At 37.9% G+C, this 26621-nt stretch overlaps 1 protein-coding gene and 1 pseudogene across 2 annotated transcripts in view; both read left to right on the top strand.

Moving 5' to 3' along the window:
• Positions 1–15430, top strand: part of CRK (CRK proto-oncogene, adaptor protein) — a 25443-nt gene extending 10013 nt beyond the window's left edge. The window contains exons 2-3 of one of the 2 annotated variants that reach the window (XM_006925057.3): positions 2975–3340; positions 12949–15430. In XM_006925057.3, the coding sequence (XP_006925119.1) occupies positions 2975–3340; positions 12949–12956 (374 nt within the window). In that variant the 3' untranslated portion in view covers positions 12957–15430. Of the gene's footprint in view, positions 1–2974; positions 3511–12948 lie in introns of both variants that reach the window. The other variant, XM_006925056.3, reaches the window with a different exon arrangement.
• A 10636-nt stretch (positions 15431–26066) lies between these two features.
• Positions 26067–26182, top strand: LOC112473331 (annotated as a pseudogene).
• Positions 26183–26621: the final 439 nt, after the last annotated feature.

Genomic DNA, 26621 nt, shown 5'->3' with positions numbered 1-26621 from the left:
TTTTTTTGTAAGAACACATCTCCAGTTGAAAGTGAAAGCCAGAGAGAAAAATGATGTCTTCCTAAGACATGCTGCTTTGCTTCTTGCTCACCAACCACACTGTGTATGCCTTTGCATCCCCAACTATACTGTAAGCTTCTCAAAGCTGGGAACAGATTTCATTTAACTTCTTTTCTTCACCTCAGAGTTATGTTCATTAAGAATAATATCTAGCACTTGCTGAGTACTTACTGTCTGCCAGCCAGCCAGTGTCCCAAAAGGTGATTGATGAAACCATTTGGCCGTTGTACCCTGGCATGTAGTTGGGTAAACTCTAGTGAGGGAGCTTTTCTCTCTAGGTGGTGTTATCAGAACCATTTTCTAAGCCGTGGGTGTTGTGAAGGTTCTCCCCACCACTCTGCCCCAGAGACTTTCTTGATCAGGCAATGCTAAGTAGGTGTCCTTGGAGTTCACAACTGACCCTGTCCTTAACATAGTTCAGTTGGCTGGAAGGATCACTGAATTAGCCTAGTGGTAATAGGCAGGGAGGCCATGTATCTCCTTGCCTACCAGACTTGCATAGCTATAATTTGTCATTGGTGATCTACTTTAGTGAAGAGACGCTCCAGGATACAGCACTGTCATGCTCTGGTATGGTCATAACCAAAATTATATCTCCAGTCCTGCACTCAGAACTATTTGTGTTACTTCTGCTGGTGCCTGATGAGTGTTTCTCATAGGTGGACAGTCCTGGCTCTGGGCATCTATTTCAGTATCTTGAGTTGGAAAGAAAGCATTACTGAGTGTGGGATATTAACTTGTTTTAGCTTAGAGCTATGAATTCCACAGATGGGCTTTTGTAACATAAGGAATATGCAACTCTCCTTTGAATTGTGTCTTGCTTGGTCTCATCATTCGTTTGGGTGAAAAGAGAAGGCATTCATCAGTACTCATTCTGTATTGAGGACTTCTGGTTAACTTCCAAAGTTTATCTTCACTAGTAGAGAATTTTAAATGTACTTTTCCTGGTTATTCTGGAAGAAATGTTTTCTAACATTGAACAAAACAATTGGGTCTCATTTTTGGAGAGGAAAATTAGACATCTGGGCTACCACAGTATTCCTATTACCCAGCATTAATTGCTATGACTTTTAGATGGGTGGGCCAGAGTTAACATGAGCAGAGAGGGTAGATTGTCCATTTTCCCCTAACAAAGGACTTGAACAAGTAACCTTAACAAAAGTAAAAATTGTCAATAAATGTGAAAAACATCAAACAAGCGAAGGTTATATTTCAAAAGCTAACAATTCTCATTAAATTGGCAATAACTTTTAGAATGCTGTTTGTTTTATTTTATTTTTTATGCCAATTTATTTTTCATACTATATGTATATATAATTTTTTTTTTAACCTTTTATTTTTTTATTTCCCCCTCTCCAGAATGCTGTTTTGACAAGAATATGGGGGAAATGGGAACTCATAAGCCACTGGTGGGAGCATAAAATTGTACAAACTTTTGGGAGCAATTTGGTAATGTAAACAGTAATGTTCTTACCATTTGTCCCAGCAGTTGCATTTCAAGGAGTTTATCCTAAGTAATAAAAAAAAAAAATAGATAAGAATAAAAACACTCATAACAGTATCATTTGCACTAGTGAGAAGTTGGGAAAACTTCATAGGTCTTAAAAGTCAAATTCTTTAAGAATATGGAGATGTTATATAAAATAAAATGTTTTTATTTTATAATAAAAAGGCAAGATATGAAACTATAGTAACCCAGTTATAAAAACATGTGTATATTTATGACGTGTGTATATACACAATAGGCATATATATTAAAATCTGGAATATTATAACTCAAAATGCTAAGAGCATCTTGTGGCAAGGAATAAGGCTGATTAAAAAAAAACAAAAACAAAAACAAACCACAAAAAAAAAAACACCAATTTTCTCTAGAGCTATTTATTGTTTATCAGGAAACCAAAGGTAAAAAAATCTAATAAAGATCATTTGATATTTTGGGTGCTCAGAGTGCAAGTTAAAGGTTTGTATTTCTCAGAAGAAAACTTTGAACTGACATATGTTCATCTATTATCTTTCAATTCTAGAATCTCAGGGTAGAGAGGGAATACGTTCCGAAATATGCCCTCTGTCTAGGGCCACACACATCTTTGCATCATGTGAATTTTAAGTATCCCTACTATGTCCTTTCTCTTGGATCTTAAGTTTGTGTCATCAGAGGTTGAAGATTTTAACACTTTTTCCCCCCAAGCATTCTTGTTTACCTTTTTCTGTGACTTGTTTGCTTCTAAAGGAACAATCCAATTTCCATGCTTTATTTAAATGAAGGTCTTAGGATTTGATTTTTAAGCAGTTAGCTTCTTAGTTTCTCTGTTTAGGTTCCTTGAGGTTTTGGTTTTTGTTTTGTCTAAGATTTTTTTTTTTTTTTTTTTTTTTTGGCTGTCAGATTGAGATTAGCGATCACAGAAAAAAAGATAGTCTTAAAACTGTTTTTCTTTCAAATTGTTCTTGATGTGAAGATAATGAAGATATATCCCAAGTTCTCCCCACTTCTTCCTGCAATAGCTGCTGGACCTGTGAAAAAGGAGAGCTTGCTACATATCTTGAGGTTGAAAAGATTGCAACAAAACCTTGAACCTTATGCTACTGTGTAAATGGAATAGCAGCAAAACGTTTGGGAGGAATGAATAAAAAGTCTTCATGTCGGTCCAGTATGAAAGCATGTCCTGAGTGGCCTGATTTATCATGGCCTGCTGTTCTCTGCTACAGATGGTGATCAGCATCTTTCTTCCTAGGGAATGTTTAAGCTACAAAATAACAATTTCAATTTGTTAGGAGGAGGAGGAGTTATTTTTTCTATGATTAATTTTTTCCTGATTAAATATTGGCTAAACACGTGTGGGAAATACTTAAATTCTGCATTTTATCACCAATGTAATACATATTTAACATCCTGCTCTATTTTTTTTTCCAGGGGTGAGCCCCTCCAGACTTCGAATAGGAGATCAAGAGTTTGATTCATTGCCTGCTTTACTGGAATTCTACAAAATACACTATTTGGACACTACAACGTTGATAGAACCAGTTTCCAGATCCAGGCAGGGTAGTGGAGTGATTCTCAGGCAGGAGGAGGCAGAGTATGTGCGAGCCCTCTTTGACTTTAATGGGAATGATGAAGAAGATCTTCCCTTTAAGAAAGGAGACATCCTGAGAATCCGGGATAAACCTGAAGAGCAGTGGTGGAATGCAGAGGACAGCGAAGGCAAGAGGGGGATGATTCCAGTCCCTTACGTGGAGAAGTATAGACCTGCCTCCGCCTCAGTATCGGCTCTGATTGGAGGTAACCAGGAGGGTTCCCACCCACAGCCACTGGGTGGGCCGGAGCCTGGGCCCTATGCCCAACCCAGCGTCAACACTCCGCTCCCTAACCTCCAGAATGGGCCCATTTATGCCAGGGTAATCCAGAAGCGAGTCCCTAATGCCTACGACAAGACAGCCTTGGCTTTGGAGGTACATAATGTGCAAAATATAGAAAGAAGAGATCTGCTACAGGGTCTCCCTTTCAGACCTCTTAGAGCTTTGTAGGAATGCTGAATACAAGCACCAGCATTGTGGTGCTGTAGATATTGAACCATTAAGTACTGATTTTGACATTTAATGTTGGGTTTTCTCTTTCTTATAGAAAACCTATTTTGAAATGAGTAAGCTTAAAACTGTATAACTGAATGTTCTGATCTACTAAACACACTTTGCTTTAATAACACCACAGGAATTAACCTAAATTGTTTTTTCTCACCTACATTCTAATATGTTTCTTTCTGTTTATCATTGTCTAAAATAAGGTGGGCTCATATAGATTTGAATATAAATAAGTGGTCTCTATCAAAGCACTTAAGTGGAATTTTCCCATGAAAATGTAATGTTTAGTCTGGGAGCTTGGGTTATTTATACTTGGTTGGTTGGTTGATTGTATATTCAAGAATTTGGGAGGAACAGTAAAGTATAGTAGAGGCGTGAAGAGATACAGTCCGAAAAGTATTAATTTCAGGGAGCAGCAGGTTTACTTGGTCTTTGTCGTTTAATGCATTTTGCAGGCAAGATACCAGTTCCTCCTAAGGAATAAATTGTTACTGGTAAATAGTTATCTTTGGTAGCCCATCTTCTTTGGTCAGCTATTGCATTGTGTTTATTCCTCTCTTTAGCACTCACAACTTTGTCTCTTATCTTCTCCCTCTCTCTCTCTCTCTCTACCTTTCTGAGTTATGCAGAACTAATGGTTCAGTATAAAAGCTTGTAGTGAAGTGGCATGCTATCTTATCTTTCAGAGCTTACTGATATGACAACTTGAGTGTAAACAAGTAACTTTCACAGCACAGGATGAAATTATGTGAGCACAGATTAGCAGAGAAGGGGCAAAGGTGTTTTCTTGTAAACTGAAATCTTCTGTAAGTTTTGTTTTCTTTAGTTATGTTCATGTACACTGAGGGAGTAAGAGCTGCCCTCTAAATGGGAAGTATTAGCCCACAGAATAAGCTAGAATTTATTTGAACCAGTCTCTGATTTGAAATTTTTCTTTTACATTGTGGGTAGTGAATGCAAAGGAGGGTTAATTGAGTCTTACAGGTTTGACTGGAGAATATGTGTTTTTAAAGTGTGTCTTTTTTGAGATTATGTTGTGTCTTAAAAGTATTGTGTCCCTACTTTGATGAGAAATGAAATGTATGTTGCCTGCAGTTTTTCCCACATAGAGTTTGGAGGATAAGGAAAACAAGTTTCTAGCCTCATGCTTTCATTTAAGTTCAGATGATGGCAACATCCAACACAATGCTGTGCACATGACAGATGTGACTCTTGACATTTATTGCAGACCTTGCTAGCATGGGGCTGGAGTGTGAAAATAGCATTCAGGGAACAAGCCAGCTAACACCCAGGAGAGAATAGTTATCACATTAATTTTGCTTCCATTTGCATTTCCTTTCTCAAATAGAGTTGTTTTTAATGATGCCTACCTTGATTAGAGGCTTTAATGCTCAAATGGTTGAGCTGCACTCCCTGCTGTGAAATAAATTTTGGAAAATAAAGATTTAAGTAGAAAACTAGTTTATGATTTTAGTAAGTTTTCTTTTTTGGTTGGATATTGTTTTTGAGCCACATATGTTTGCTGAAGATAGCCTCTTTCAAATTAGAACAAATACCCCAAGTAATAACTTTAAAAAACACCTTATGTGATTAAAAACATGGTGTTAGTTTAGCATCATAGAATTTTGTAGCTGAAAAAGACATTAGATATCAAATTTTCTTCGTTATATTGAAAAAACTGATGCTTAGATTGAATGGATTGTTCAGGCTAGTTAGAGGTGGAGAGATGATGAACCCAGACCTAGTTTGGTGCCATTTCTATCATACCCAAATTCAGTCTGTGATTCTTTTTGTTTTGTAACAGTACTGCTGCCCTCCCCAGTGCACATTTTATGTGGTTTCACTGACAGCATGTCCTCAGTTGTACTGTCCTATGCAGGGAGGCACAGTTTAGTTCTCCTTTTCCATTTCTGATTTTTCGTAGGAGTTGATGCTTAGTCCCTATTAAGATGAGGCTGGAAGAAAAGATTAGGAGATTCTGGTTTTATGACCTCTGCATTCTGGTTTAAAAAAAATTATTGCTGTATTTTACCCACTATAAATCCAGATCTGTAGACAAATGAGGTACATTCTAGTGGAATTTTACACTTGAAATTGATGAATTAGAATCATTGGATTTTATGTATGTATGTATATGTGTTGTGGAGGGTTTCTCTTTTTTTTAATTGTAGTTGACATACGATAGAACCATTGTATTTTAGAATTGGGTAGGAGCCTAGAGATAATATATTAAACCAGCGGTCTTCAGACTGCTTCTCAGTGTTGTGAGAGTTCCCAGGAGGTGCCTGGTGAGAGGGGAAAGCTGAAGATGCAAGGCTCTGGGTTCCCTCTGTTGCTTAACTAAAGCAACTCTATTTTTAACTGTGTTATATACTGTAGGGTGTCTCAGTTGTTTTTTGAAGAAAGGGTTTCTGTACTATAAAAAGTAAATTTAAAAAACTACTCAAGAACCACCTGCCCTCACTTTATAAATAGAGTCCCCCACTAGGATGTAAGTTATTAGATACTTTCTCTTTTCCCACCCTCCAGATTTCTCTAGCAAGGATGAATTCTGTGGAAAAAAGGTATTAATTCTCGTGAACAACCGAAGTAGGGGTATTCTTCCGTGCATTGTAATTCTGTGGGTCAGTCCCTCATATTCTGGGGGGAATATAACTGAACCACACAGACACTGTCTGTTACAGATTTTAAATAAATTCAGATATGCTGAGGTTTTGAAGGAGAAATACTGGTAATAACACTAGAATAGTTTAGAGGCACCTTTTATTTTTAGATCTTAGATTTGAGCTAAGATTTTGATCTTAGATTTTTGTTTCATAGTTCCTTGGAAGCTAGAATAGTGTTGAATCTTATCATGTAAATTGCAGGTGTTAAAAGTTTTTTTTATGCCTCTGTAGGCTGTCCAGAACAATCACATTATCTTTAAATGCACTCACTAATCATTTAACTTACATTCTCTGATTCAACTTGGCCTTTTGCCTTTGATAGATAAGACTTCAGAGTAACCAGGTTGCTTCCCCAGTGTTCTTAGACTTGGACCTGTTCTTTAGGGCACAGTTAGGGGAGATGTAAAATGCTTTGGGCCCCTGATTATATGTAGCAGTAATTATGTCAACTCCACATCTCCCTATGTGGACCTCTATGAAACCTAAGTTGTTAAGATCTTTTGACCTATGTATGAAAAATAAGAGTAAAGACCTCAATTTTCCCTTTATTAACAAAGAAGAAAAACAAGATTGGAAGGTATAAGAACATGAGTGATAGGTCCTTACTATATCTAGGTTGTCTTTTTCTGGAATTATAGGTCCAGATTTCTATATTGTTCATTGAGACAGTTGTCTACTTTCCCTTCCATCCTGTTTGGACATCTTCATTTCAAATCATAGAATCTCAGTAGGAAAAGACTTTGGAAGCAACTAATCCAGCCTCTCAGACATAGAAGGCAAGCCCTCTGGTATCTTCTCAAAGGATCTTTAAACATCTGTTTGAGTATCTACACTTTTGGGGAACTCATTATTAACCACAGCAGTATAGTCTAGAGGTTCCAAACTTCCTTGGTTCATAGCACCCATAGTGTCTCAGTGCTGTTTTTACAGTGTCCCAGGCCAAAAGAAATATCTAACAGTTCCATTTTTAAGTAAGTAGCTTCAGACAACTTAAATATGATACTTATAACTTAGTACCCATATAAAAAATAATAAACATAATTAAAAAACAATATGTTAATTTTAATCTTAAATAACTGCAGTTACTTAGCTAATGAGATGTGTACACCTGTTAGACAGTGAACAGTTTCTCATACCTTGGGATCATATTGAACACTGCTACCCTCATTTCCTATTCCACACTTACATTCATGAGGTACTTGTTTTTTTTTTTTTATCATAGCAACTACTAAAACCCAGCTTTGCAAAGATATGACATCTTCGAAAGGAATGTAGTATGATCTAATGTCAAAATTGTCAACTGCCTTAAGCTAGTAGTTCACATGGCATAACAGATGTCAGGTATTGCTTGCTATGTTTTCATCAAAAATTTTAAATATTTTATGGTACCCCTCAGACATTTCAATGCCTCTGACACTGTACGGTTAGGAATCTCAAATCTAGTTCATTTTATTAGTTTTTAGAGAATTCTTTACGTTTAGCTAACAATATGTGGTCACCTCCCCACTTCTCACCAAGGGGATAGGGAACTTGGTTTTAGGCATTATCATTTGTTGAGCTAGCGAAGATCTTTTCTGACTTGGACTAGAACAGGGTAAGATCGATCTTCCAGGATTTGATGGGCTGCTTTTTCTTTTCACCTGGAAGCCTAACAGTTAAATCTCAAAGACCTACAACTTTACACCAATACATCCCTGTCCATTTCAGTCCATCTCTGAGCCAGATGAATCAAGTGAATTGTCCTCTCTTGTTTCCATTGATGTGAAGAATTGTAGATGGGCCTTAACTACCTATTCCTTAGATCAAGGGTCTGCAAACTTTCCAATAAAGGCCCTACGGTCTCTCTCACACCACTCAACTCTGTCCTTGTAGCAAGACAGCATCCACAGAGAAAACAGCAAATAAGGTTGCTGCGTTCTAATAAAACTATTTACAAAAACAGGCAGCAAGCTGGATTTGGCTCATGGGCCATAGTTTACTGACCTCTATCTTAGATTGTTGTAGTTTTCTTAACTTTTTTACTCCTTCAGCCAACTCTTGAAATATTTACCAAACGTGTACTTGGCGTGATTGAAAATATTTGAAGAAAAGGGCCCTGTATTCCATCTCTGTACATGCTTTTCCCTGGCTTTATTTACGTGAATTTATTCCTTGCTCTGAGCTCACTGGAATCCTGCAGCAAGCCTGATCAAAAGAATACTGGCAATTGTTGATGCCTTTCCTGTTAGATAGTTGAGACAGAAGCTAGAAAAACAGTCACCTGGGGTTACACCAACAAAGGAGCTCCCTGATATCTCCTGTTTAGTGAATAACAAAAAAATCAATGTCATTTGGGTTCCAGTTTATTTCTCATCACTAGAACTCATTGGTGACGATCAGCTGGGTAATCTTTTGCTTCTGGACCAATTCGAAATTTGACTACATTTGTACTAGATAGTGATTTACCTTGGGAACTACACAGAGCTAGGGAAGAAACCAGTGTTCATCAAGTTCCCTAGGAAGAAAGAAACTGAAGTAACCACATTCAGTCCTCTTTACAGATGACACCAGGATTTACTTAAAGATTTGCTCCTTAAGGATGTGGTATAGGATCAGGAGGCTGAGGAACTGACTGGATACTAAAACAATACCTCAGTGGTGAAAGAATCATCAATGTCTGTCTTTTGCTAGGTGTTGGTGAAGTCTGCATCATAGAAAGGTTGACTACCATGTAGTGCTTCATACCCTTCGTAAGGTCTTTCTTGTTCATTGGTATACAGATTAGGAATTTTTTTCTATTACTGGAATTTTGAAATCAGTAGTGTTAGAACTAAGGCTATTACTGCACTAACTGATTAGTATTTACTTTGTTAGGATTGTAACATTTCTGGGACAAGTATTCAGTTTTGCTTTCTTTGCCTTTGAAATAGTACATACACCAAGCTTCAAACCTCTCTGCATCTCCCTCATCCTCCCTGGTGTGGCCTTTGGGAATTCAGTTTGGTGAGATGTGTGTTTCCGACTTGGAGAAAGAACTGCACTCAGTGTAGCACCATTTTCTTAGACTGCCCCATCCCTTCCTATACTACTCCCACCTCAATCCCCCAGGCTTGACAGCTACCCTTTCTTAAAAACTGTTGAAATGCTAGGGCCTCATGTGGTCTGTAAGGATAGTCATGTTGCCTTTAGAACTTGTCTGTTTTTGACCCCAGAAGTCCCCATGTGTGTGGAATATTTCAGCATAAACCAAGAGGGTTATTTAATAAGGTCTCCCTTGAAGTATTTGTACTTCAAGGCCATTTTGGGCAGGTTAATTAGCCCAGTTGACTGCATATAACTTTTTTCTTTTATCTGTTTAAAAATCAGACTCATTTCAGAGTTATGGCATAGCCTTATTTTCATCCCCTGATGTTTGTGCCTCTCTGCTAAGAACCTAATCAACTGTAAAGAAAGATATTGTATTCCAGAACATGATGAGGTTTTCCTGAGCCTTCCCCTATAGGGTAAAACCAAAAGAATGTGTGCATTATAGATGGCTCTGATGTTGTCCAAAGGTCCAATCTGCACATAATTCTTCCTCTCTAGTAACATCTCACCTTATAGGGATCCCTACTATTTCTCCCTTTGAACTCTGAAAGAAGAGTCTGAGGGCAGGCAGATCAGTAGGTTTTGCTCTGCTTGTGGAGAAGCTGGTGTGGTTCTGTGATACTGATCTGGTCTGGTCTGGTCTACATTTCAACCTGCCTTATCTCTTCTTAGAGCTCTGTGAGATGTGATTTGAGATGGCATTTGAATTCTTAAGAATAAAGACAATATAATATTGAGAGAAAAAAGAGGTGCTTAAACCTAGATTTTGGTATTAAGTAGATTGATGGACTTAAGGATGTATCCTGAAGAACCGTCTTCTATAAAACACCTAGCGACATTGGATAAATATAACAAGTATTCTTTTTTTGATACCTTCTTATTTAGATTTGAAATTGTTTGATAAAATGTGCTAATCAAAATCATGGCGTTTATATGCATATACACCTATGTCATAACCCCCTGACATGAGAGTGTAGAACATTTCCAGCACTCCAGAATGTTCCCTCATATCCCTTGTGTGTGTTTTTATAATCAATAAAATGGTAGATTTAGTTATGACAGCTGTTAGGGATGTTAGCCGGGATATTGTCAAACCAGCTTTTTTTTTTTTAGTCTCAAAGTGGCCTCTTCTGTCTGTCCCCAGTTGTGAGACTTCTTTTCAGCTCATCTTCAGGTGACTCCCAGTGGTGGCTATTCTGTAGTTTAGTTGTAATTTTGATGTGACTGTAAGAGGAGACAAGCACAGCATTTAATCACTCTGCCATCTTACCAGAAGCTCAAACCAGCTGAAAAGAAATTGGCCCCTTCATCTCCATCTAGAAGGGAACTTAACTTGAGTGGCAGTTTAGATTTTTGACATAAGCACACATCTGCCTTCAAATATTTTTCTTTTTCTTAAGGTAAGGGACTTATATTATTCTGGGTCCAGCTACCCGAATAGCATTTAGTATGATGTGAGTGTTTTAACAGATAGTACAAATCAATATGAAAAATGGGGGAAAGAAGTACAACACTTGCTATAACTGACCTAAACAGAGCAAAGGGTTGGCAGCACAGGGGCATTAATTTTAGTAACATGTGCTCTGTGTTTGTGTGTGAAGAGTGAGGAATCGGGACTAGCTGACAGGTCAGACACAAGGAAAATTCACTACAGAATAGTCAGATGGTATAGAGCTGACGCTTTGCCTGGCTGCTTGTAACAGCAAGAGTTTTAAAAAGAAGAGAACAAGTGAGATAAAGTCTGAGAACTAGAATTGGGGATATAGGAAGAAATCTTTCAGATTGATTTTACTAGCAAATAAATTCTCACTTGTTGTCCTGGTGTTCCTCTCTCCAAAGACTGTATGAAAATCTTTACTTGTCATGATTGGTCTGCTCAGATGTCAGGAACTTTGAATTGGAAGATTGCTGGGAATAAACAGAACCCTGCTGCTGGCAACCTAGAGGAATTGGATCTGCTTGCAAGGATGGGCATAAAGTATCATCCTTCCCTTTGCTCTCCTTAAACCATCAGCTTTAATCTTTACAATATCAGCAGGCTGAACTGCTGCTTTTTCTCTCCCTTTTATCATATCCTTTGTCTCTCTAATATTCCCTGGTTTCTGTTTCCTTTTCTCAGCATCCTATGACCCTTTAGGCCTTCGTGGTTTTCAGATAGTTCTTTAGGAAATTACAGACAGGCCAATAAGCAAGCTGTTGCCTCTGTGAGTAAGCTGTTTCTAGCAAATGCCCTGGACCTAGACTTGAGTTGGCTTTGGCCAGTAGTTGGCCTACTGACATTCTTAGGGGACCCCAAGGGCTCTGGGAGCATAGTTTGAAAGTTCCTGGTATAGTAAAAAGAACATAAATTGGCTTTGGAGACTTCTGGGCTCAAATCCCAGCCCTGGCATTGGCTGTGTGACCTCAGGTATATCATCTAATTGCTCTGAACCTCAGTTTTCTCATCTGTAAAATGAAAATAATTTCTGTCTTACCAAGGTTGTATTGATGATTAGAAAATAGTTTATAAAAATTACCCTCTATAGTACTTTATGAAAGTTCAATAAATACTAGTTCTTAATAAAAGCAAATGAACAGTTATGCTTAGAAACTACTTGCACATTCAAAACTCAGATGTTGATAATTAAAGGACAGTCATAAGTTCTTTAGTCCAGTAACATCAGGGGCCTTATCTCCAAATATTAAACAAAATGTTGTCTAACATTTTGCCACAGGATGAATCCCTTCATCAGACTGACCTTGTCTTAAGTTTTATAGCAGGATAGAGGTATATCCTAGATTGTCAAAACTTTATATTTGATGTTGCAACAGGAAGCTTTTTATAACAAGCAATAACATAATTTCCTCTTGTTAATAAACAGGCACTAAGTACTGAGGGAGCAACAGAGTTTATCAGTACAAGGTGAGGTGTGGAGGTTGGAGGGCTGGCAGGCAGTGTCTTGTCAAGTAGAAGTTGTTGAAGAAGTTAGAGGCTTTACATGGAGCCAGTGGAATTTGGAGTTTTGACATATACCTGTCCAAGTGGGTAATACCTTGCCTTGGTAGGAAGGTGATGGGAACACTTCATTTTCTAGGACCAAATGATGTATGCTTCCTCTGATTGCCTTCTGCTCTACAAGCAGGCCAGGATATGTGTACGAGAGCGGGCTGGAGGACGGTGCTGCTACTGTGTGCCAGCAGAGGTGTGAGGGGCTGGAGAACTCCTCCCCTAGGCCAAGGCCTGCGGGGGCAGGCAGGAAGCTGAGGGTAGTGGATATAAAGAAAAGGACTACTAGCTTTCTCTAGTTGTGATTGCTCATCAAAAGACACTGAGATTTCCAAAAAGTATTATTTTCTAGGATCCTTTCTATTTTCTGTACTCTTATGTGTTTTTCTGCACTGCTAGAATCACTTCTTCCTTCTGCCTGCATTAACAAGTAATCATTCTGGTGGCTGGGGCTTGGGAGGAAGCAAATAGCCATTTCTATGTCAGCCCTGGAGCAATCACATGGGCAGGGTTTGCCTAACCAGAGAATGGAGTTTTTCAGCTTGAATTCATAACTGGAAATAAAGTGCTTTCCTTATTCTCCTCCTGCAGGTCGGTGAGCTGGTAAAGGTTACGAAGATTAATGTGAGTGGTCAGTGGGAAGGGGAGTGTAATGGCAAACGAGGTCACTTCCCATTCACACATGTCCGTCTGCTGGATCAACAGAATCCTGATGAGGACTTCAGCTGAGTATAGCTCAACAGTTTTGCTGACAGATGGGAGCAATCTTTTTTTTTTTCCCAATTGCCATCTATACAGTTTTCTTACAGATGTCAAAACAGTCTAGTTTATATAAGCGTTCTGTTACCTGTGATCTTTTTTAGACTGAACTACATCCCTAGTCTCATTTACCATGTTCAGGGTACGAAACTGGAGGGCTTGTGTGTTAACTTCTGAATTGGCAACTTTAGGTGGTAGCTGCCATGCCTGACTGTATCAGAAGGGATAGATATCTTTCCTCCTTTCTCTCAGGCAGTGGAAAATCAACCTGTGGAAAACTGATGGACACGAGAGGAGTGTTGCACACTGCTTACCCTGATTTATTCAATGGTTTTGTTTCCATTCTCAAACCATCCTATCAAATGGCAATAGACTGTTCCTTTCCATCCCCATGAAGTGATTATGTACTATGTGAATAGTACCCAGTGGGATTGCTTTTTCATTTATAGAACATGACCATTGTATGACTCATTCTGACAGTTCAAATCCTAAGATTTCCAAGGACACTACTAGAGGCATTTGTCTTCCTTCCTAGTCAATGCTTCATACTTTTTCTTGGGATTCTTTGAACCCTTGTCATTCTTTTTTCCCAAACCTACAAATAGGTTAATTCTCAAGAAAAGTGTTTCTTTTCATTCTGGATGACAAGCAGGATGTGCAGAGCACTTTATTCAGTGCATAGCTTTAAGCCAGTATTGGATTCACTGAGTGAACAGCCAAACTCTCAACTCTCTGCCTTCCCTCAAGGAGTCATAGTAGGTTCACACTGCTACCATAGCTAAATAGACTCCTGGCTAATGGGATTCAGCAGGGCCATTTCTCCTGATTGCCAGTATCCTATTAGGGGACTCTTAGAATTCTTAGCTTCTACTTGGAGTGGAAGGACCAATCACTTAAAATATTCCATAGAAGGTTGTAGGGCCAAATTCTGCCCTTTGCTTTATGTGCAACTTATATAACAGTCAAGTTAAAATTACATGAGTTTGGAGATAATGTTAGTGCTTTCAAAAATGTTTGAACCGGTCTTGAATTACTTAATGTATTACTTCACATGGCCAGAATAGTGCTTGAAGTACATTACATTATAAACTGCCTTCATTTTTGGCTCTTTTTATGTTCTAGTTTACAAAAATACTGTTAAGTATGGAATAGTTTATATGGGATCAGGTGCTCCAAAGAATAGACTTCTGACACCAAAAATGATCTAGACTATTTAGACTACAATATGAAACTTTCAAAGTTAGTTTCCAGTCTAGAAGGGCACTAATTGGTTTATGGTGTGATATGACCTTAAATTTTGATTTGGGCCTCATTTTAGAAAAATAACGTATCCTTCTAATTGTTTTGAATAGGTAATGATTAATTTGCATTATTTGACATACACCAAATCATGATATCCCAGTGATTAGCACAAGGCCTGGCACAGTCCGTGTGCAGGTATTTGTGTGAGTGAATGAGAGGCATGCAGAAGCTCATTATATGGCACAGGGAAGCCAGCTGGCACAGGATTACATACATTACCACAAGCAAACTAATGAGTTGACGCTAATTTAATATATTTTTACCTCACACTAAGATATTGCTTGATAAAGACATTAATACTCGACTTTTTAAATGTTAGCACAGTGCTATGCACATAGTGGGTGCTCAGTAATGTTGAATGAACAAATTTGCAATACTAGACTTAATTCCATCTGACTACTCTGTTAAATTTTCAGTTAGAGCATAGATACTGTAAAATCCAGATGCACATTAAATTTTGTTTTCCTGAAAGTATGACATCTAAAGTATTTGTAGAAAAACCTTGTCACAACTGATTTGAATGTTTGTATTTTCTTTTGCCTTTGACTTTGATATCAGCTTGTAATGTCTCTTTTCATCATATGTAATATTGGAACATGCAACTCTACCCAAATCATGAGTTTCTCAATGATGGGTTATCTGAAGCCATTAGATGAACTGTTGAGTTGGATATGGCTGGGTGTGGCAGTTGTTGGACCTTAAGAAATTAAAGGACTTCTTAAACTTATCTTCCAAAAGCAAATGCTAGAATTCTATTCAAGCGCATATGTACATTGTCACAGAGCAAAGTAAACAAATTGGCTGCTATATTTTATATAATCATTCAGCAAAAGCCCATTTTTTGGATACTAATATTCGACGTGGTTTATTCTATTAATTTGGTGGAATTGTTTATTGTTAATAATGCAAATAGATAATTTTTAATTATCCTTAGGTAACATTTCACTATTAATGGTTTGAAATGGGTGATAAACCAATTTGAAATAAAATATGAACATGTGCCATTGTATTATAACACTATACACTTTCTTGACAGTTAAATTTAAAAAAAATATTCGACGTGGTTTATTCTATTAATTTGGTGGAATTGTTTATTGTTAATAATGCAAATAGATAATTTTTAATTATCCTTAGGTAACATTTCACTATTAATGGTTTGAAATGGGTGATAAACCAATTTGAAATAAAATATGAACATGTGCCATTGTATTATAACACTATACACTTTCTTGACAGTTAAATTTTAAAAAAATGTTTTTTTTTTTTGTAGCATGTATTGTATATGTTTATAGTATATGTAGTAAATAAAAATATGGCCAAATGTTTGGCTTGCTGATCTTTTGAAGAAAGAAATCTTTGAATATTTTTCGTAAAAGAGCTAAATATTTTATGCTTAAGGAATAAAAAGTGTGTCCACTTAGCTTACAAACAGTCATAAAATGAGAACAATTATACTCACTGGGTACTCATTATAGCTGGAATTAATCATTGGCGATATTTTAAAGGGTCTCCAGAAGTCATGAAATATTGATTTGAGGGGAATATAAGAAGAATGATTATATTATGATCAGAAATTTGAAATAACAAGGACAAAGAACATGATACTAGTCCAGAAATGGTTGTATGTGGGTATAAAGAAAAGTATGGCCTGGGGCTTTGTAAGGCAAATGAGAAATTTGAGTGTTATATAATAGGATTTTAGAATGTTAGTGTAGATATCTAGATATCTCCTTTTTTATTTAAGTAACATTTTCAGGGTAGATTATTATAGATACACAGTGTGTGAATAAATATACATAAAATTGACATACTCATGGATGCTGAAGTTTTAAAATATAAAGAACGGTCTTTGCCAATTACTTATACTATATTCTGCCTTCGACCCAAAACATGTATTTACTGCTATAAACATAGCAGGGTGTCAACCCAGAGTTAGATAAAGGAACCTACTCCAAAGGGAGTCAACTTTGGCAAACACAAGCTTAACTGCAAGATGATTTAATTATATTGCAACTTTTTGTCAAAAAATAAACTGCCAGCATCTTGTTTTAATATGTTTGATGTTAGGTTCCTTTACGTAGACTGGAGTGCTCATACCAGCTCTTATATTTTGTGACCGTGATCTTCAGATTAAGTTCTATTCCTCTTATAAGAAGAGAGAAGAGGCTTCTTCCATAGAATAAATGTGAAAATAGTTCTAAGTTTGACAGGAGGAGTGTAAGAGTTTGAAGTTCTACTGCCACACGTAAGAAATGGGGAGATGAGCTGGGGTGGGAGTAGGACAAAGAACTAGCCGACAAGAAGTGAGGTTCAAAAAGAGCAGTGTTTGAGGATCCTAGTGATAGAGGACGAAAGCAAGCAGAAATAAATGAGTGGTCAGACTGGCTTTTAGTCAAGGGGATGCTTCCAATATTTCTGTGGTTGGCCTGATTTACTTAGGTTTTAGACCTGTGTTGAATCCTAGCAAAGTGGGCACTCAAATATTGACTTAAATGTTCAAAGATAAACTGGCTTGGACAGACTTTGTTTTCCCACATCAAATGGAGATTCTGTACATTTTAACTTTCTGGGAGTGGGAAGAATAGTTGTATATTAGACATGTGGAAGTTGACTTGTTCAAAGCCTCCCTTGGTTTCCTTTGGGAAAACTTCATGGAGTTTCCAGCCTCATTTCGAGCTGGCGGGGTACATTGACTTCTCCAAGGTTCTGAGTACCAGCAAGGAAAGTAGGAAAGTAGGTCTTTGAGGTGAGGGCTCAGGTTCCTCCTTTCTCCTTCATGCTGAGAAAGTCTATTCTGAGAGAAAAGAAATTTGCTGCTGTATAAGGGTATAATAACACTGCTTGTTAGATACTTCTGGGCTACCCTAGCATTATATGTAATGCAGAATTGAACTTCCTACATTTGCTCTGTCACTTGTGCAGGTTCCTATACTGACTCTGCTGCCTCACTCTCAGGCTTCCAGCCTGACTCTGGGATCCCACTAGTCCTTCATTGCTGGGGTTCAGACAGTCTTGGCTATCTTGGCAGGTATTATGAGTATCCAAAAATACCAACCTTAACTTTACTCATTTTTTGTAATCATTTGAGAGAGTATCACATGAATCCAAGGAAACCAGCCACAGAAAGGAGCTACTCTTTAACCTATTACCACTAAAGGGGGTTTTGAGTCCATATTTTGTTGGCTTTCTGGGTGCTCCAATGACTAGAAAATTTGGTCAAATTATAGCAGTTCTAAGTGTGGTAACTCATATGGAATAGGCTCTGTCCTTGTGAATCTTATATTGTAGGAATAACAGGACAAAAACTATATAATCCCCACAGGGGCCCCTGGTGGCTTTCTAAAAGTAAATGTTCTTTCTGGTCAGGGAAAGTCACCAGACACAGCTTGGTGAGCAGATAGCACCTTTTTGTGAGTGACCAGTAGAAAAGGGCACCCCTTCCTTCCTCTGTGTTGACACAGCCCTCTGCTAGGTTCATGGCTTGAGAAGTGCAGGCAAGAATGTGGTTTAGATTACAGCCCCTTAATGGCACTCATTAAACATTAGCTTTGATTATTTTGCTTAATTTTCTAGTAAGCAGCTCATTTATAGACGTCTCTCTCCTGGCCACAGCCAATTCATCACTAAGTCCTGTTAGCTCCACCTCCAAAATATTTCCTATTGCACATTTGTAAGGCCTTCACACACACACACACACACAGAGCCATCCTCCTTGTGGGCCACTGCAGCAACCATCCTGGTTATTCACTTCCTCCAGTCTTCATTACAGAGCACTAGGATTATCTTCTCACAAGGCAAACTTGATCATGGAACTCCCTTGCTTAAAAAACTCTCAACAGTTCCTCTCCATCATAAAATACAATTAACATTCATAGGATGGCCTACAAGGCAGTAATGATCTTTTCTTCAGCCTATCTTGTTCTCTGTTCCTGCACACTTTCCTTCAGCTCCTCGGATGAGCAAGCTCTTCCCCAGCTCTTATTCTCTTGGTTCTAGTTTAAATGTCCTTTCCTCAGAGATGCCCTCTCTGAACCCCCAAATCCTATTTATAATCATTACATCATTTACCTCCACAGCACTCTTCTCAGATTGTAATATATTTGTGATATTTCATTCCATCTCAGATCAGCTCCAACAAGACAAGAGCCACATCTGATTCATTACATCTCCAGAGTCCAGCATAGCCTGGCTCACAGCAGACTATTTTTTTTAAATAAGTTTTTAATTTTTCAATTATAGTTGGCATACAATATTATGTTAGTTTCAGGTATGCAACAAACTGATTAGACATTCATATAACTTAAAAAGTGATCACCCCAAAGATAATACACATTTGTTGAATGAATAATTTTTTCCTCAGCAGGTTGAGTGCTGGGGAATAGAGACCTAGCTGGTTACCTCAACTGGTTTCCCCTGCATCCCTGGTCCTGTGTATGCTCAGAGACTGTATGTTCATTTTAATATTGGTCAAAGTAAAACTCATTTAGGAAAGTCCTGTTGCAAAAACATGAAATGCTTTTCAAAGCTCAGTTTTGGGTGCTTCTGTGGCCATTCCCCTTCTCCATAGAAGGGTAGACAACTGGATCAATTAGAGGGGAGCAATATCACAATAAAGATCATTCTTCCGTTGTCTCTTATTTTTAATTTCTGGCTTTAGACATACTTTGAAAAAGGCTGAATCCCATTACCTAAAATACCAATTGTGATGAAAGTAGCTTAATATATCCTAAACACTATTCAAAGGAATTACTCCTTATCCTTTTATCATTTCAATAATAAAGACCTCAGTGGCAGCAACTCAAAAAAGCAACTAACAGGAGCAGAGTCCTTGTGAATTCTCTGCATTATGGTGAAGGGCATGAACCCAACCTAATGTCAAGATAGATTGGAAGTAGAATTTTCCTGAGTCTTGGGCCCAAATCCTTTTAGAAGTCTTGGAATATAACAAAAAAGAAAGCCAGATCCCATCTTCAAAAAACTGTAACAGGAGGAAGTGGCTTATTTAAATTGGCCACATCTTTTCTCCCAGTAGACTCAAGTTCTTCTACTTTCATTTTTTCTTTGAAATAAAAATGTGCCCCAGTTTCTCATTTCCCTCCTTAGGCATGCCTGTGGGATTGGGTTTTATGTCTGAACCAGCTACTTCTTGTTCCTTAGCAAGCTCTGCCATATGATCAAGGGCAGGCATCTTTTTCGTTGTCATGGCAACATACTTTTACATAAGCAAGAACCGGGGAAATACATTTGTTTTAGAATGATTAGTACATTTCATCATAATGGAAAGATAACACACCAACTTCATGGGCTAGCAGAATTTGGAACAACAATAGACTTTTCCTATTCTTTTTAATGAGATCTATTTAATAAGTACCACTTTTGGCTGTCAAAAAAAAATGCAATACCTAGAAAAAAAAAGAATGTGATGATCTTTAATTCTGTCAATCATTTTCTGTAGCAATTAGGATGGGCATGTGTGTGAGTATGTGCACCTGTTCTTCTAAAGCAAAGGTTATCGATCCAGAATCTTTTGGCCCCTTGGGGATCTACAGCTAGACCTCAAAAAGGGGTATGGCAGAGATTGCTTTCTCAAATGTTCTCTTTTTCCTATGCACACTGCTTAACTACATTTCCCAGGTGCCCTTGCCATTACATGCAATCATGTGACTGAGTTCAGCCAATGGACTGTGTGCAAAAGTGCCTGTACCACTTGCAGGCCTGGCCACACAGAAACCGCCCACAGGTGCTTCTCCATGTTCTTTCTATCAGGTTGGAATGGAGATGACACCCAGGGCAGAGCCTTCATCCACGTGAGCCCTAAATGACTGCATGGAGAAGGGCCTCTTCAGTTTAGTGACTGGATTAGTTAGCAAGAAATAAACTTCTATTCAACCATTACATGTTTTAAGGTCTAATAGTTAACCCACACTGACTTACACAAGGGAGTTGAATTGGATAGGTGAGAGGTTAACTAACTGGCCGATTGTTATGACTGCATAATGCCAAAGCTTTGTAGAAATCAGTAATATGCTTAAGGCATCTCAGATACTCAACAATTTTTTTTTAGTATAAGCTTGTCCCACATAATATCTAAAATTGAAATTTTACTGGGCAATCTGTATTTTCATTTGTTAAATCTGGCAATTTTATACCTGGCATGCCCTTTTGAGAAACACTGTTGCAGGGCTGCTACTCTTTCCTCCAGGGGAATTGAATCCCTTCTGAAGCATAAAAAATCCATACCCGGACTACTGAAGCCAGCCAGCTCATTCCATTGCTCACGTTCCTGTTATCTTTGCTAATTGCCCCATGTGTAAGTCCCTTTAGTCACTTCTCATTTTGTTACCAGCATCCTTAAGCTGTTTTGAGTCTTCCTTTCCCTGACTGTACATACCACCATTTTTGTACTTTATCTATCTTTGAAGCTTGTGCCATTTATCCTGTCATGCTCCCTACCCTCTTTACTGTCATTGATCAACCTTCCTCTCATTTATTAAAGATTTTGACATCTAGTTCAGTCTTTCTTCACCCCAAGGCCTGCTATCATCTAGGGTAACCCATCCATCAGCTTGACCTCTCATTTTTTTGACCATCTCTAATTCATTGTCTAATGTTACATCCATGGAATCTTGAACATCTTACTCACTGACCATTTCCAGTTCATTCTGTTTTCCTAAAGCCCTTGTTCTTCCATCTCGAGATACCTTCTAGTTCCTAAACTTCTCAACTATCAACTACCTCTCATCCTTCCTTTATTTTCAAGTTGATAATAAGCAAATATATAAAATGTTGTCAGGTCTTAATTATATCCAATTGCCTGCTGGACATCATCTGGATGTCCTGAAGGTTCCTCAAATTCAACGTATTACAAACTGAATTTATCATTCCTTCCCCTGTCTGCTCCTCATCAAGAGATTCCCTCTCTCTGTGTCTATCACCATTTGGCCAAGCCAGTAACCTGGGACTATTGTTTGTTCCTATCATTCATCATCCCATTTCTAGTCACTTAGCAAGTCCTAACTCCTGAACATCTAAAATCAGTCCACTTATCTCCATTCCCACTGCTGCTTCCTTAGTTCAAATTGCCAACCTCTTTCATCTGGATCATTTTAACAGCCCCTAACTGGTCTTCTGCCTCTAGTTTTGGCCTCTCCAGATCTTCTGTCCCATTGCAGCCCTAGTGAGCTTTCTATAATTCACATTAAATTAGATTCAGCAGATAGCTAAACTCCCTGCAAAGGGATACAAAGGTCTTTATATTCTAGTTCCTGCTTCTCTCTTCAGCCTCACCTCTCTTAACTCTTCCTCCTATACTCTGGCCTTTAGCCATACTAAATTTCTTGTCTCTTCTTTACCTGATGCACCTGCTCTGCCCTCCAGGCTTTTGTACATCTGTACCTGTCTGGCTCACCTTCTCCTTCACCTTCAAATACCAGTCTTATATGACACTGTAAATTGGATTAGGTGTCTGTCCCATGTCCTCTTTGCAAATATGTGCTTATAGTTATAACATCACACTAAACTAAAGTTGCCTGTGCATGTGTCTGTCACAAGACCAAGACTGCTTATTGTTGTATTTCCAACAGCCATGCTTGAACCACAGCAGGTACCCACGGTATGTATTTTAAACAAAAGTGAAAAACATAGGCTAGGTGGGCTAGAGGTCATTAAAAGCAAAGTGTGAGCAGTGGATTGTAATAATCCTAGAGACTTTAAAAAGTAACTGTATCAGTTAGCTTTTGCTGCAAAATCAACCAGGCCAATACGTGGCGACTTAAAACAATAATCATTTATCTTACAGTTCTGCAGGTCAGCAATTTGAGTTGGGTTCAGCTAGGCAATTCTGGTCTGGGCTAGTCTCATATGTGTGAGGTCAGCTTCTAATTGTCTGGGGGCTGGGTGGTCTTGGATGGCCCTCAGCTGACACAGTTTATCTCTGCTTTCTGTGATCTCCCATCCTCCAACAGAGTATCCTAGATTGGTTCTTATGGCTATTGATAGGGTTCCAAGAAAACAAACAGAACTGCACAAGGCCTCTTAAGGCCTAGCCTTAGAACTGAGACAATGTCAATTCTACTGCATTCTGTTGATCAAAGCAAGTCACAAACAAAGCCAGCGTAGATTCAAGGAATGAGGAAATAGATGGAGAAACTGTAAAATCGTATATACAACAGGAAGCTCACAGCAAGTACCACTTCGAGGCATTCAAATTAAAAATAATAATAATAACCTCACTCCAGCTGTCAGTTTACAGGAAATATGAAGAATAGAGGAACAAGTTAAATAACATAAGGAAGTGAAGAAACAAATCCAGATAGTGAGATATTCCACAAGACAAAATCCTTTTTCCTGAACAGGAAGGGAAATTTGTTATGAATAAAAAGAAGCTTATGAGAGTTATCGACTGATGCACTGTGTGAACTTAGTTTGTATCCTGATTAAGGTGAACCAACTGGAAAAAGATACTTGAGAAAATCAAGGGACATTGAACATGGATTGGTTATTAGATGATATTAAGAAATAAATGTTTCCTGTGGGCCCCGTGGTGTGATGCTGTGTCTGTATATTCTACACAAAGGTACTTGTCCTTTTCCTTTGTAAACTACATTTGACATGGATTAAACCAATATAAACAGCTAAAAAAAATAAATGTTAATCTTGTTGGGTGTAAGAATATTGTGGTTGTGTTAACAAAATCTGTTAGTGATACTATGGGAGACAAACTAATTGTCCACATCCTAATCCCTGGAACCTGTGAATGTTACCTTACGCAGATGGCAAAAGGGATTTTGCAGTTGTGATTAAGGACCTTGACATGGGGAGATTATCCTTGGGGGCCCAATGCAATCACAAGTGTCTTTATAAGAGGGACGCAGGAGGAATCAGAATCAGAAAAAAAGATGTGACAATGGAACCAGAGGCTGCAATGAGGCACTTTGAAGATAGAAGAAGGGACATTGAACCAAGGAATGCAGGCAGACTCTAGAAGTTGGAAATGGCAAGGAAATGAATTCTCTCCCAGAGACTCCAGAAGGAACACAGCCCTGCTGACAACTTGATTTTAGGACTTCAGAATTAAGATCATATATTTGTGTTGTTTTAAGCCACAAAGTTTGCGGTAATTCATTACACTGGTAATAAGAAAATATTACAAATATCTTCATGAATATAGCCTTTTGGTTCAACTGAATTATTTTTAGCACAAATTCCCAGGAATAGGATTATTGGGTCATGGCTATTACCACATTTGAAAATATTGCTTTCCAAAGAGCGTTTACCAATTGTCAACACTGCCAGAAGAAAGTATGTACCGTGATTCAACTTCTTAAAGATAATTTAGTAGACTTAAAGTATGGCTTGCATAACAAGGTAAATGTATTTAACAGTACTGAACTGTATACTTAAAAATAGTTAAGATGGTTAATTTTGTTGTATGTATTTTACCACCATTAAATTGAATTAAACATTTTTAAATTAAAATTTAATTTTTAAAGAAATATATCTCAATCACTTTATTTGTATATTTTTATTGCCAGTGGGAATGAATATATTTCCTTTTATTTACCCCTTGAATTTCCTCATGTGTGAATTATCAGGTTATATTCTTTGCATATTTATTGGATTTACTGTTTGATTCAAATAGTCAGTTTTTACTTTTCTCTTTTTTTGGAGTAAAGAAATGTTTATTAATCTAGAAGGTGCCAATGAGAAGATGGGGGAGCCCTAGCAGTTCTTCAAATCCATCCTAAGAAAGTACAGAGTTCAGGCTTCTTCTGTATCAAAGGAAGGGAAAGTGGGAGGGGCTGTTTTTGGAAAACTCAGGACCCAAACAGAATTCTTCTAATGATTAACATGTCCATGTGCAAGACAAAACAGGAGCAATTAAGCATGAAGGCCATAGGAACAATGCTAGCTTAAACAAAACAGAGTCAGACCAAGCATTTCACTTTGTTACAATTCCTCCCTTTTATTCAGGTGCAGGTTTGGTTAAGAGGGAAGATTAGCTTTTCAGATGGAGTCATATTTGTCTGCGCATTGTGCCCCTGTTATTCAGCTCTTACAATCTCATGTGCCCACCTCTTCTGCAATGGTCCCTGAGCCTTAGAGGGGGCATTCTTGGTGTTCAATTTACAGGCTGATCCCACAGCAACGATAGCAGAAGAAGCAGGCTAGAATACCTGTAACCCTACAAACAAAACAGACGATAGACGGAAGGCGAAAGACATTTCCTAATCCAGACAAGCCTTATGCCAAGGGTAGCCAGCGCCTGATGGAGAAAGTTCCCCCTCAGGCCCCAAGGCAAAATGGTCTTGGCAGCTATTCAGCACTCAAGGAGGGGGAACCTCAGGAGGACTACCTTCTTTCTGGCTGGCAAATTGTTACCAAATTGTTACCAGTCCGAAGTCTGTGCATTGAATGCTTCAAAAGGCCAAAACTCAAAATGTCAGAGTTTCGAGTAAGAAAAATTTTTATTGATCGTGAAAGCACCCGCTGAGATGATGGAAGCCCTAGTAGTTTCTCAAATTCATCTTGTCAATTTTTACTTTTAATGCTGAAAAGGCATTCATTCACAAATCCGACAGATTTTTGCTTCTACTTTATACCAGCACTTCGATAAGCTGGTTCTTAAATTTACTTCATTAAATTAAAAAAAATAATTGGTGAATGGCAAAAAGTGTAGACCTAACTTCTTTCTAATTTACTGCTGTCCTCAAGTCACTTATTTTATAATCCTTTATTATTCCTTTGTTGTAAGATTTTGAGAGGTTTGAAAGTGATGGGTTTTACAAATAATTTGGAGAATAGCAGAATCTTGATTTGAATCAGCCACAAAAGTAGAAGTATGCAGATGTGGGGGATTGCTCCTGTGCCCACACCTCTCTGGACACCCGACAGGATTGAGGAGAGATGGCAGGACTGAGAGGTGGTGCTGAGGAGCCATCTGTACCACCATGCTTTGGCACAATAAAAACGTGGATATTTTCCTGAGGGTCAAATGGACAAAACAATAAGTTACTGGGCTGAACCTGCCTGCTTATAATCTACCAGAACTGTCTAAAAGAACTCACACCGGTATCCTCAGGAGAGCCAGTCACTGGCTGCCTACCATGTGTACATAACTAAGAAGTTATTCCAGCAATGCAAATATGGGTTCATATTACAAAATTTATTAATATAATTAACTATACTTACTCATTAGAGAAAAAAACGACAGTTCATAAAAATAGAACCTGAAAGAGCTCCAGTAAAAGTCAACACTCACTCTTCATAAACACTCTTACCAATTAGAAATAAAAAAATCTCTTTAACATGATTTAAAAAAAACTCAGAAACAAGTAGTAAACATCACTCTTGGTAATGAAATATTAGAGACATTTCCATTAAAATCAGGAATTTGACAATGCCCATTTTTATCTCATTCAATATGTCTCTGAAGCTCCACATTTATGCAATAAGAAATGAGAAATAAAAAAGATATTAGAAAGGAGGAGATAATTTTTCAGTAGTTTACGCTGAAAAGCCAAGCCAATTAGCTGAAAAACTATTCGAATAAAAAAGTTGAGGACGTGGTTCCATAGAATAGCAATTAGCAAGTATGCTTTACACACAGAAGGTCCTGGGATCATGCCCCAGTAGAGCCACAGTCCATGGTCTATGGCCATGCCACCCTGAACAACCCGGATGTCTGCTCTCAGAAGCTAAGCAGGGTTGGGCCTGGTTAGTACTTGGATGGGAGACCACCTAGGAAGACCAGGTGCTGTAGGCATTAAAAAAAAAAAAAAGTTTAGTAAGGCAGTGTGATGCGAGATAACTATTTAAAAATCATCAATTCTCATATATATATATATCAGCAGTAACAATTAGAAATAAAAAGCAAAGTGTGATCCCATTTATAATATCAATAGCCTCATAAATACTTGGAAATAAAATTAACTAGAACTATGTAAGACTTCTATAAATCTAACTATATAAATATGATTAAGATCATACAGAAGAGATGAAGAAAATTGCAGAAATGTATTCTTGAGTGGGAAGACACATTTTAAAAAATATTTCCAGTTCTCCCCTAATTTATTAATTGATTAATCTGTAAATTTGGGGCAACCCTAATCAAAATCAAAATAGATCCTGTGAGAACTTTTCAAGTTCATTCTCCAGTTCATCTGCTAGAATAATAGTACAAAATGAGTGAAAGTTTGAAGAAA

Source organism: Pteropus alecto, unplaced genomic scaffold, assembly GCF_000325575.1.
Source record: "Pteropus alecto unplaced genomic scaffold, ASM32557v1 scaffold98, whole genome shotgun sequence".
In the NCBI taxonomy this organism is placed as follows: Eukaryota; Metazoa; Chordata; class Mammalia; order Chiroptera; family Pteropodidae; genus Pteropus; species Pteropus alecto.
This window is presented reverse-complemented; position numbering and strand designations above follow the sequence as displayed.